This window comes from Pseudonaja textilis, chromosome 5 (genome assembly GCF_049901715.1).
Source record: "Pseudonaja textilis isolate UNSWEBS1 chromosome 5, rPseTex1.2, whole genome shotgun sequence".
Lineage (NCBI taxonomy): Eukaryota > Metazoa > Chordata > Lepidosauria > Squamata > Elapidae > Pseudonaja > Pseudonaja textilis.
The window spans coordinates 28,263,190-28,276,775 of NC_141994.1; the positions used below are offsets into that span (position 1 = coordinate 28,263,190).

At 39.0% G+C, this 13,586-nt stretch overlaps 1 protein-coding gene across 2 annotated transcripts in view; it reads right to left on the reverse strand.

The window, feature by feature from the left end:
- SCAF11 (SR-related CTD associated factor 11) overlaps positions 1-13,586 on the reverse strand; it is a 75,550-nt gene that overhangs the window by 12,041 nt on the left and 49,923 nt on the right. For both annotated transcript variants that reach the window (XM_026700623.2, XM_087934409.1), the window contains 2 exons: positions 11,951-12,294; positions 554-754 (listed from right to left, as the gene is read on the reverse strand). In XM_026700623.2, coding sequence (XP_026556408.1) covers positions 554-754; positions 11,951-12,294 — 545 coding nt within the window. The remainder of the gene's footprint in view (positions 1-553; positions 755-11,950; positions 12,295-13,586) is intronic.

Consider the following 13,586-nt stretch of genomic DNA (forward strand, 5'->3'; position numbering starts at 1 on the left):
TATGCATAAATACTAATCTCTACAGCAGCACAATCCCTGACTGCAAAGCACACCCCCACCCCCACCCCCAATGCACTTTCTGCAATATAACATAAATGCTAGAAGATATACATATTATTTGGTGGGGAAATTTATTATGGATATTAGATTGTTCATGTCAACCTCTAGCCATAAGTGGCTAAAGATTATTCTATAACTGACTGAAACAAAACATTTCTTCATCTAAAGAAGCTTGTTAACATGCTATTGCCTGCACAGGTGCAGGTTCCAACAATTTAGTAAAATTACTTTTACCATACCTCCATCTTTTCCTCTTTTTTTTTTTTTTTTAAAAAACCCATCTAATATAGGTAGAAGAGTGGTTTGAGAACACGGTATCAAAGTAGATCTGACGTTATGTATTTTTTATATCAGGATACAAATTGTAAAATTCTTAAATCCCATGGAAAAATAACATAATAAAAATGACTGATGCAAACATTATTTTCAAGGCAATTTATTCCTATTTTTAGTTATTCAAAATTATTCATGTTATTCTTTGCTTTGAACTTACTTGGTCTTTTTTGGAACTATCTGCGCTGGCTTCCACTGTCACATTTACTTTCTTTTCCATCAATTTAACAGCAGCATTGGAAGATTTGATGTTATTTGATGATGCTGTGTTACCTGAACTCGATCCCTGAATAGATTCCACAGTTCTCAGAGCTGCTGTTGTATTCACACTGTTAGCAACATGGGAAGTAGTTGGAGCAGCCTGTTTTAAAATGTTAAGATAATTTAGCGTCCAACTAATTATATGCAGTATCATTGCACAGAATTCTAAACTGCAAATGAATTGAGAAGATGCCACTATCTCCAATATATATATGCAGAACATACAATTAATGGGTAAGGGAAAAAACCTTATATTATTGAAAGAGTTGAAAGAGAACACAATGTGTTTGAAGAAGGGTAGTGTTCAGCAAGTTGTAAATAGTAAAGGATCCTTTTAATATTATTTCCCTTTTTCTCATTCATTTCAGATATTTTTTATATAATCTTTGAAAATAGTTTAATATAATATCTTTTTTCTTCTCAATCTCATGTTGTGGGATGCCTTTCTCGTCTATTAATTGGTGTATCAGTCTCTTTTCTTTTTCTTTTTTAAGTTTATAAGATAGCCATCTTCCTGGTTTATTGGCGTGTTCAAAGTAATTTTGTTTGGACCTTCTCAAGCTAACTTCTATTTTATCTTGTTCAATTAAATTCAGCTTATGTTTGGCTAATATTAACTGGTTTTGTAGTCCTTAGATCTTAGGGGTTTTTTGTAATTGTATTTCTAAGTCTTGGATTTGTTGTTGTAATACGTTTTGTCGGGCATAGATTCTCTTGTTTCTCATAGCATTATAGGAAATTGTTGTGCCTCTTATAATTGCTTTCATAGTATCCCAAATGTTCTGTTTTGAAGTTGTTTCATTATTATTATCTTTTAGAAAATAGTTTAGCTCCTCTTTCAGCTTATTAATATACTCTTCTTCATTTACAATTTGGTTATTTAGTGTCCATCTTTTTTTTATTCGTCTCCTATCTCTCCAAATTAGCTGTATTGGGTTATGGTCAGCCCATTCATTCGGTAGGATTTCAATTTCTTTTATTTCATTAGCCAAATCCAAATCCATCCAAGCCATATCTATTCTAGTCCAAGTCTTATGTGGATTAGAATAGTATGTAAGTTGTTTTCCTTCAAGATTCCGTTCCCTCCATAAATCTTTTAAATTTAACTCTTTCAACATTTCCTTACATGCCGCGGAAAGTTCCCTTTTCCCCTTCTTGTTTTTTCCCATATTACTATGGTCTTTCTGGTAATCTGCAATGGAGTTAAAATCGCCAATCAAGCAAATGTTTCTTTTTTTCAAAGCCTACTATTTTTTTGGTGAAGGTGTTTAAAAATTTCCCCTGGTCATCATTTGGGGCATAGATTGCTACAAGTAAAAATGTGATGTGGTTTATCCAAACTTGTATAACCAGAGTTCTTCCTTCGGGATCCGACCAGATTAATTCTGCCTTTACATCTTGTTTTACGTAAATTGCAATTCCTTTTTTCTTGTGTTTGTCGGCCGGTGCCGTAAAAAGTTTCCCTAATTTTGGACAAATTAGATGTCTTTCGTCATTTTTTGAAATATGTGTTTCTTGAAGACATATTATATCTGCGTTATGCTGAATAAGTTTTGAAAATATCCTTTTTCTTTTTGATAATGAATTTAATCCGTTTATATTGATGGAGAGCAACTTCTTCCCCTCCACCATTTATCTACGTCTGCTTAGATTTTTGCCTAGTAATGATTCGGTTCTCTTGTTGTTGTTGTTGTGGGATTTGCTCTTCTCTCCCAGGTTGTGGGTTATCACTTCCTGAAATTAGAGAAAGTCGTTCCTTTTGGGTTCTGTGATGATATCGGTCCTCCTGTGGTCTCCTTTTAGGTTCTTCTTTAGTGGATTGACCATTCGTATCTGTGAGCTGTTGATGAAAATCTTGGGCCTGTTCTATCAATTCTATTTTGATTTTCCTCTCTTTCCACGTAATTAACATCCCTTCCGGGATTAACCATTTAAATTGGATTCCTTTTTTATTTAAATCATTAGCTAAAATTTATAATATTGTCTTATCATCCTCACTTTCTTTGGAATTTGTTTTAAAATCCTAATTTCTCTGCCTTTATATGATATTGTTTCCTCCCTAGACATTTTCAAAATTAAATCCCTCAGACATCTCCTAGAGAAGCGGATATGAATTTCTCTTGGACAGTTGTTACGCCTGGCGTAGCTTGTGCTAACCCTATATACCTCATCAAACTCTTTAATTAGATCATCTTTTTCCTTTCCTAACCATTCAGCCAATATTTCTGCCATCAAATGTTCCAATTCTTCAGTTTTTGCTTCCGCCACATTCTGGAACCTTAAATACGCCATTGCTTTGTCCATCTCGAGGTGGACCAGAGAGTCTTCCGTTTCTCTAAGTACATTTTTAAATTCCTCATCCATCCTTTCAAAGTTAGCCTCCATGCGTATTGTTCTACTCTCTATATCTTTTATTTTCACTTCGTTTCTCTCCATGGCCTGCTGTAGAGACCCTATCTTACCCTCCACCTTCGATAAATCCGCTTTCACTTCAGCCTTCAGTTTCCCCATCTCATCTTTCAATTCGCTTATATCTGCTCTAGTTTCCTTGTGATTTTTAATCATCATTTCTTGCATTTTAAATATAGCTTCCTGCAAGGATAATATGGAAGTTTGTATATTAATGTTGGGGACATTAGGCTGCTTTTCCCCTGTTAAAGACTCCTCGATAGTTTTTTGAGTTGTTGGTGGGGTGGATGTCAACGTAGTCGATAGGGTCGGGACAGCCTTCCTTCCTGTTTTTAAGGCCATAGTTGTTGTGGATGTCATCTCTCTAAGTATTTGTTTTCGTTGATGCACAATTTTAGATATATTATCCCAAATCACCATTCAGTATTTGGGTCCTGTATTTGAAAGTCTATTCACGTATTTCAATTTAATATCTCACTCCACAGTCTTTTCCCCTATATCATAAATAGATATCTGCAACAATATTGTAGTCTATGTAATAAGAGAATTGGTCAGCAATAGTACATCAATTAACACTTTAAGGCATTAATCTTAAATGTCTTAAGTAGTCTCAATAATTTATAAATAGATTATATCAACAAAGTTTAACCCTTTTTGCTATTAATACTTACAACAGTAATCTCTTAACTATAATAATAGTATATCCTCCTCCCCCCCCCCAAGTAAGTAGAATTTAGTAAGGTATTTAGAAGATACAATAGGGAGACAGGGGGCAAGACAATAAGAGAAAAGGTAGAAGAGAGATTACCACAGCTTCAGAAAATCAACAAAAAAACAGCAAGGAAGTCATCTTAAAGAGAAAATAGTGCCAACTTAGTAAACTTAAGTAGTACCACATAATAAAAAAAGCAAGTTGGGTGAGCTAAAGGTCCATCTTCCAGCTAGAGGATTCTTTTCAGCCTTCCAATCAGCAAATGGTGTAATGTGCTGACTAATCTGCAGTCCCAAAACCGTCTTTCCCAGCCTTCTGTTCGCCTCTGCCTTCCTCTTGCTGCTTCTTCTTTCTTTGCTTTCCAACTTTTAAATCAACATACAAATCTTCCAAAGTCCAATATAATGCTCAATTTGTCTTCTCCACAATATTAAGTAGATATAATAGTCATGTTGTGCTCAGATCAATTCCGGACCTCCGATCTCCGGGTTTTAGCAATCTCCCTCTTTTCCCAGAGCTTCCCCTTCACAGGGTAAAACTGTGTTTTCCTTTTGTGCTTAGACTTTTCCGCTCTCCATTATAATCTTTCCATTTTCCCAACTGCTTTTCTGGCCGCTCTCCGCCCGACTTCCGAGAGGTGCTAATCACAACCGGAGAGAAGAATTTGTGCTATCATTCTTCTGTCATTCTGCTCCCTTCAGTCTTCAAAGAATCCAAGTTATAAACCGTTTCTCTGTTCCTGTTACTCGATCTCGCAGGCTGTCACTGCTTTGCTTATTCACTCAAGTGGCAGACCGGATTGGAAGCCGCCATAGAATGACCGCTTACTCTTTTGCGCCGGGCTCGGGAGCTTCCCTCTTCACTGTCGGGGGGTTGCCTTCCCCCCTCTGCAGCTCGAGGATCTCCACGTTGACACAGACCTCTCCGGGGTTCGTGTATCCCTGGGGGATCGCTCCTGACGCCAGAAAAGGTGTTTGAAGCCTGCACCAGACTTCTTCACCTCCGTTCTCCCTGTCCTGCCACCCGCAGAACACAATGTGTTTGAAGAAGGGTAGTGTTCAGCAAGTTGTAAATAGTAAAGGATCCTTTTAATATTATTTCCCTTTTTCTCATTCATTTCAGATATTTTTAATGGTTGCCTAATAAGTAATGGGCTTGTTTAGGGAGAAAATCAATTATGTGTAAGCATCATTATGGACATTTATAAAGAAAGAAGAAATCCAATGATGAAAGTGATTCTTGATGTAGTGGCAGCTAGCTGAACAGCTTATAAAACAAACATCACCACAAGGCAATGTGATGAGCAGTAAATTTCACGAACTTGGTTAACTGAAGTTGGAAGAATCTTATTTTTTGGCCTTACTGTCTTAAGAGTCCTTGATACATCAGCATAATAGCAAACATTTAGACACCCTATATCAGGGGTGGGCAAACTACGGCCCGCGGGCCACATCCGGCCCATTGGTCTTTTTAATCCAGCCCGCCAAAGATTGGTACAGAATTAAGGTTTGATGTGAATGATTGAATGATTGCATTCATTTGATTTTGACTTGCAATGACAGGCATTTCGACACCAGGTGGCGGCCTGTCTGTCAAATTTTAAAAGTCAATGAGGCCCCCGAGCCAAAAAGTTTGCCCACCCCTGCCCTACATGATCAGTATAATGGTGCTTAACTTTCCCAAGATGGCTTAGATAGGTCCCTCCCAAAAGTGTTTATAATGTGGCAGAATAAGCACTGGCAAGCAGAAATAAGCTGTAGTGCAGGGCTGGGCAACTATGGCCCCTTGACAATCTGTGGACTTTCACTTCCAGAATTCCTGTGTCAGCCTGAGTCAGTTTCACTCAGTCACAGAAGTTTCTATATGGTTTTGGGTCAATCACATGCCTTAACTCAATCTACCTCTCAGGTTTAGTGCTATACAGATAAAACAGATGCATGCCACACTGTCTTGAATTCCTGGACACATTACGATTTGTAACACATCAATTATAAGAACAACAACAAAATCACATACAATATCCAGCCTGGCATATCATCTTTCCATGTCAATTCTTGGAAAGAAAAAATAGAACAATCTGGATGAAATCCATCCTGCACCAAAACTCTTCCCTATTCGCCCAATCATAACTCTCAAACTCTCATGACAGAAGAGGAGACAACAGGTGAATGGATATTTTCCCTACCGTACCTCCAGGCCAAGACTTGAACTATTGAGAGGCTTGAACTATTGAACATTTTGCAGTGCGGAGGTTAGCCTAGCCTCCTTAAGATTAAAATGATTTGATTGAATACATTGAGATTAAAGCACCATTCACCTGAGTTCAGGTATTCTTCACTGAACCACATTTGCCACTAAGCTGAAGGTTTCTTACAGGTTTTCTTCAGACCAGTAGATAGATTAGCTGCTTCCTTTATTAGTTGCCCAATAGGCAGTGTAACCACCAAAGTTTGCATCAAAAGAGATGCAAACTTCCCTCCCCTCTCTCTTGAAGTGACTTTAGTGGTTACATACTTTAATTTTTTAAAAAGGCTGAAAGCTACTCATGCTGCTTCAGCTCAACAAAGTTTAAACTGCAGCTTCTTTTGCCCAAGATTCATGAGCCAAATAATATATCTGGGGTTGGCTTTAAAGTAAGTTTGAACCTGGTGTTCAAGGATTCCTGTTCCTCTTAAGGATTTTCAAAAGTCACAACTATTAATTTTGACAGAATCACTCATATCTAAGATCTCTGGGATATTAGCTTCAGAAAGGAGAGGAACATTCACTGCAGAGGCTATAACTGGAATTCTGACTATAGTATTAAAATTATTTAGGTGATCATCTAGTCTTGAAAGATGACAAGTCAAGAGATCAGATTGGGTAATCTGTAGAATTTATGTGATTAAAAGTTGCTTATTTCCTCTTCTCTGGCAAACAGAACAGGCCTTCATGATCAGACCTATAGACAAGTAGTTAAGTTGTACACTAACAGGATATGTCTGTATTGAACAGAAACTCTGAATTATCAAGGCTATACACCATGATTCAGATATCCTTCTTCCATATTCAGTTAATGAGAATCAGACCTAATAATAATAACAATAATAATAATAATAATAATAATAATAATAATAATAATACTTTATTTGCAATCACAGACCAAAACACAAGTACAACAAAAGAAGAACATGTGAAAATTAATCGTGAACAATTGGTCACCAAAAACTTGACTAAGGGGAATTCCAGCGTTCTCCTCTGATAGTTACAGCTCTTAAAAAAACAAGGAAACCAAAGAAGTGATATATGAGGAGCCATCCCCTAGACAAATTACTAACATTGGGTCGAGAAGGGTCTGTTTCAAGGAGAGATAGTAACTTAGATCTGCCTGCATTATACATAGGGCAATATAAAAGGACATATTCCACAGTTTCAACCTCAGCTCTGTCACAGGGGCATAGCCGCTCATTAATCGGGAGCCTCTTAAATCACCCATCCAGTAGTGCTGAGGGCAGAACATTAAAGCGAGCTAGGGAGAAAGCTCTTCTATACTTGGGAATGGTTCGAGTGTAAAAATAGGAAAGCCATCCTCAGTCCGTAATTATTAAATTGGCTGAAGATCAGAGGGGAGCAAGTTTTGTTAGCTCTGGCTCGTAGATATTGCAAGTCAATGTGCACAAGCCGTTGGACTACCCTAAATTGGGCATCCTTAAGGCCATAATCTCCCAGGGCATCCCCCGTAAAACCTAGCAGGTGTAATTTCTTCATCAGCTCCCTCTCCCAACAAGAAATATGAGAGTCAGCAAACGCCAGGGAGAAAGGTATCTACCAGGAACTGCCAGAAAGAGCACCCGAAACCACCATTTAAAGGTGTTAATAACACGCCATACATTCGACTGATCGAGTGCCCAGTTCCAGGTACATCGGAGCAAAACCAACACAAGGAGGAAGACCCAGAAGTTTTCTAAAAAAGACAGCTTGGGTTCTTTCAATACAATCCTTGAAGCCCATATCCATATGGGAATTCTGTAAAGAGTTTGAGCCAAAGTTTTGGCTTTGTAAATACGCAGAGCAGAAGGAATAAATTGGCCTCCTTGGGTATAAAAAGATCTTAAAATCTGCTGGTGACTACAGGAGGCCGAGTTCAGCACTTGGGTTCGATGTCTAGTCCAAGCACCGGTGTTCTGAAATTGAATACCTAAATACTTAAAATGGAAAACCTGCTTAACAGCATTACCATTGATAGCCCAGTTATACAACTTCCGGGCTCTAGAGAACACCAATACTTTGGATTTGTCGTAATTAATAGACAAGTGGTTCTAAGCACAGTAGGACCCGAACGCAGAAAGTAATCTTTTCAGACCTGGCTTTGACAATGAAAGGAGGGCCGCATCGTCAGCATAAAGGAGAAGCGGGGTCTTCGTAGTTGACAACTTTGGGGCATGGGACTCAATACGTCCAATGTGAAAGGCCAAGTCAGATAAGAATAAATTAAACAAAAGAAGAGCCAGCCTGCCATACTCCATTCTTAATCGGGATAGGATTTGAAAGTTCTCCCTGAAGACCACACCTGACCTGACTAGAGGTCTGGTTGTACAAGGATCTATTTAGGAACAGAAGACGTCTATTGATAGAACTTTTGATCAGTTTTGACCACAACAGTCCCCTAGGGACTGAGTCAAACGCTGACTTTAGGTCGATAAAAGCAGTAAAACATTTCCCACCTGGTATGGTAGTATATTTATTGGCCAGGTGCGCTAAGACAAAGCAGTGGTCCAGTGTGGCACAGCCCGTTTTAAGCCCAATCTATTCAGCACCAATAGTATTGGACTCCTAAACCCAGGTGAGGGGTCTACGTTGGAGATATTTAGCATACAGTTTCCCAATGATGGAGAGCGGGTTTATGGGGCGATAGTTGGCTGGATTGTTCCTATTTCCTTGTTTAAAAACTGGAACAATAATTGCTAAGCTCCAGGAGGTAGGGATCCTGCCAGAGGTATTGATATGCATGATGAGTCTTGCTAAGAGAGGAATCCACCACTCAGGATTGGATTTTAGCAGATCAGGGCCAGGGGCTTTGCCTGACTTGAGTTCAGAGATAAGCTCGTTAATCTCAGCATCAGTCATGGGTTGTCAGTCAGGAACTGTAGGAGGTAGCTGTGGCCCAAGCACGGTCGAACTTGTTGATGTTTGGAAAATTGCCAAGAAATGGTTTTCCCAATCTCTGTTGGAAATACAGCAGAGAGGGAGTTCTTGATGACCCAGCAAGGAGCTGGCAACAATTTGCCGAAATAATCGAGTGTTCTTCTGCTGGATGGAGAGGAGAAGTAGATCCCACTTCTCTCTCTATTTAGCTTTCTTTTTCTTAGCAATTAGTCCTTTATTCTCCCGCTTCAAGCGATAGTAGCCCTCTGGTGGGCATTTATCCCCTCGATTACGATAGAGCAGGTAAACCCAATTAATCTGGTTCCTGAGCATCAGACACTCTTTGTCAAACCAAGAATTATTTCTTGAATGATATGGACCACTCGGCCTACGGACGGCTCCTAGCTCTCTTTGAACACTTTTAATTAGTGATTCAAAGGCCGAGATTGTCTCTGGGCCACTACTTGTTAGGGCCTGATTGTATAGGCTGAGACACGCCGGAGATGATAAAAAGGAGTGGAACTTTCTTTCAGTATTAGAAGACCATTTGATCCTCCTTGTATACGAGGCCACATAGGGATCTAATCACACTGCAAAAATTTCAAAAATATAAAGGGTTTAAAAATAAATAAAAATTTGAAGACTAAGATGTGATAGAAAAATAGCCTTAAAAGCAGGTAATAATTAGAGTAGGCTAATTTAATCTTAGTTAAGCAGAGAGCCTACTTGCCTGCTGCTCTCCAGGAAAGCCAATTACAGACCAACATACAGGGATAACATATATACTCAAGGGCCAGAAAGGGGCTATGGTAATTACCATCATATTCATGCATACCATGGTTCAAGAGACAGGCCAAATGGGATATATTGGCAATCAGTATCCTTATACTTGAATGTCAAGAACTGTGCTTGGTGGGTGAACCAGAATGCAAAAATTGGCTCAAACATTAACTCCTCTAAGTATAGTCAGTGAGACTAACATCCTTCTTCTCGATATGTTTCACAATGGATCTCATAGTTTCCATCCGGAACTTAAATGTTCATCTGCTTCTGATCAAAGATGCTTACCTATCTTTGTTTTTCTCAGGAAGAATGAATACAGAGCCCGAAAACTTTTCATGTTGTGTGATCATCCACATATTAAGGAAGCAATTTATGACCTTCAACAATATTTGATATTTGGTTAGCTAGGGATGAAATGAACTTATCTTGGAGGAGCCATACATCTGATGTAGTCCTATGAATCATGCATTCGACAGTTGGGTCCATAGGTTGTTATATGGGTCAGACTAAAGGTTCTTATTGTTGTGGTTCGCCGGCAACCTGTGCAGACGGCAGCAGAACCGGACAGTGGGGAAGAACAGGGACCAGTCTGGGAGTCTGGGGAAGATTCAGACTAGGGTCTTGCGTCTGATACAGAGATGGGGCCAGGACCATCGGATAGTTATGTGCTGATTCCGGGGCCTCCAGAATCTGGCAGCAGCGAGGCAGAGGAACAAGGGGAGCCTGTTCCCAGTGCGCGTATGTGCAGAGCTGCCAGAAGGCAAGAGCAGCTAAGACAAAAGGGGCAACTCAGGAGTAAGACTTGGAGGTGATTGCCCCTCCCATAAGGTATAAAGGAAGTGCAAAGGTAGGGAAAACCTTTGCAAGAAGCAACGTAGTTCCCTCTGATCGGTTTGGACTCTGAAAGCTCCATGGTGAATTTGTGCTCTGTTTGGTTTTGGAAAGTCTAATTGGGATTTTAGTTGTTGGCAGCTAAATTAGGATTTTAGTTGTGTTCTTATCAGATGTCTCCTGAAGAATTTTGGCAGACATCCTTGAAACTATTTATAACTGGTTAAGACTCATTCTGGGCTGTGAATGACGATAATTCACATCCATTGAGCTAAAATAAAAGAGTTTTGGATTTTATGAGTGTTTGTTGGTGTCTTAGGAAGTCTTGGTCAGAACACTTATTAATGCTTTGGGAAACATGAAATTCTTCTACATATGTCTTGAATCATATGTTATCTAAGTCTCCCTCTTTGCCTGACAGTTTCCTGAATGGTGGAATCAAGTTTGTTCTCTACAGTAAGCCCTGGGGAGAGGAAATTCAGGAAGAGTATGAAGGCCTGTCACTTCCCTACAAGGAAAGCACAAAACAGCATTATCTGTCCACTAGGATGGATAAGGGGTACAGCAGTTTTGCCTGGAAAGCTGTGATACAGTTGAAAAAACCATAGTTATCCCTGGGGCTTCTTGAAACATAGGATAGAGTAGGGATTCTATGGCATAGTTCCCAGAGGAGTTAATCAAGAAGATTCACTTGATGAAGGGCAAAAAAAAGGATTGGGCATCTGGTTCTCTCAAGCTTCTCTTCAGTGCTCACAGTATTCACATTCCCAGAGAATTGGAAACATTCCTGCTTGCAGATGGCGTGCAGGTGGACATTGTGTTACTTGCATTTCTCTAGAGAAATCATGGTGGAGAATTAAAGGTACAATGCCAGACTTCTAGGGTTTAGTCTACTCATTTTGTCTCAAGACATTAGCAACAACCTCTGAAACATCTATAGACAAACAATGCTAGCTGGGCGGGTCTATTAAGGACTGGCTACAAGTGAAAATAAAAAAAGAAAGAAAGGGTGGGAGGGATTTGTGTTTACTATAACTTGGTTTGGCCAAATTGGAAAGCAACTATGTTATTTAGAGCAATACAAGGCCAGAATACAGAAAGGGGCAATAGAAGCAGAAATAGAATTTTAATTCAGGCTCAGAAGCACCCATTACAATTGGAAGATATACTAAAAATAATTGCTTACTAAAATACATCTCCAGAAATTGATGCTCATAGGCATATGCAAACAAATCAACATATATACATGTTGGTTATTCATAGCTCAAGTATCTTGGAATACAAGCAAATATTTTTCACTGAACTTCCAAATTAGTAAATTTGAATATTCCTAATATAATCATCATACATACATACAAATATTTGGCATTAAAAACAAGGTACCTATTTCTACATATGTTAACAGTTTGTAGTTTTTTTAACAACTAAAATAGGTACCTGCAACTGCTGTCCGTCAAGCTGGGAAACAAGGAAGTTAATCTGTTGGGATGGAGGTGGTGGTGGTGGAGGAGGAGGCGGTCCCTGAGACACACTGGATGAAGCTGCTACCTGGACAAGAGGCAGTCCTGAATGAAGATGCATGGGCACTGGTGGAGGAAGGTTAAATGGATTGTGTTGAATGTTCATAATAGGAGTAGGAACCGCCATTGTATATGGGAAGATACTCATTGGCTGATGCTGTGTATTTACTGATGTCATTACATTCATCTGAGGTTGCAACACAGTTACTGGTAGCTGAGAAGTATCACTCTGTTGGCTGGTTTGGTCTTTGAAGTTTGGATCTATCAGAGAAGAACAGACATTTTTAAAAAGTATGTATAAAAAAACATTATCCCTCCCTCCCAAAAAGGAAAGCAGTGTCCATGAACAGAAGAGAATCTTATACCAGATCTGTCTCTTTCACTCACACTCTGCACATACTATTAAAATTAGTCTCAATATATCAAGTGCTTTAGCATGTTAAAATGAAATAATATTTATCATGGAGATTCCACACCAAACCACTTATAGGTAGTCCTCACTTAATAACCTTAACTTTAATATTCTATCACTATGCAATGCAATTATTAAGTGAAACATCGCATGATCATGAAGCTTATATCAGTCCATTGTGATAATTAAGTGCATCACCCGTGACTATTACGTACAACATCACATGACCATGACTTTGATTTTACTGCTACTTTCTCCATTGCCTTGGCTTTTTGGAAGTGGGCTTTGAAGCTTGCAAATGTTGATTACATGACCACGGTGTTGCTATAAAGGTCATAACTTCAAGGACTGGTTGTACAGGTACTTTTTCAGCACTTTTGTAAGTCTGAAGGATTGCTAAACAGAGCAGTCATTACCCAACGTATTAAGTGTTAACCTGCAAAATGATCTCAGCTGAAGCCTTTCTTTTTCATGTTTACTCCTCTTTCGTTACTTGGTTGACATTCATGGAGGTGGGGGGAGGTATGGGGAACTTAGGAATGTGGTGCCTCAGCTGCAGTCAAAACATCTACCACTCAGCATGTGAACTAAGGCCATGCCAACGGACATCTGTCGAAGCTGAGTAGGAAGTTGTAACTGACTTGATTGGCCCATGTGATCTAAATAGACACATGAGGGTGGGAAATCCTATTCTTTTAACTAAATCTGAGCGCGGGAACTATTTAGAGCTAGCTTCATCCTTCTAAGTGCCGAGATGATGTACTTAATAAAGGGTTTCTTGAACCTACACACCGTGTTAAGAGTCCTGACTTCCCTGCGTTCATTACTCGGGATGATAACATTAAGCTTCTATCAATAATTCAGACCCATTTTGTTTTGCTTGGGACAAATCCAGGATCTGTTAGAATCAGTCTGATTTATTTAAGATTCATTTAAGTTTTATGTATATACGTAGGTTTATAATACATAAGGTTATCAAATTTTTTAAAGTTGGTATTTGAATATACATATTGAAACTCTAAGAATCAAAACTAGTTTGGGGCAGGTGAGGCAGCTTAAAGACTCTACTGGAATTTAAGTATCTTAGGGACTTAACAGTTCTGTTGCATCATAAAAGGAAATTAAATAAACAAAAGCCACC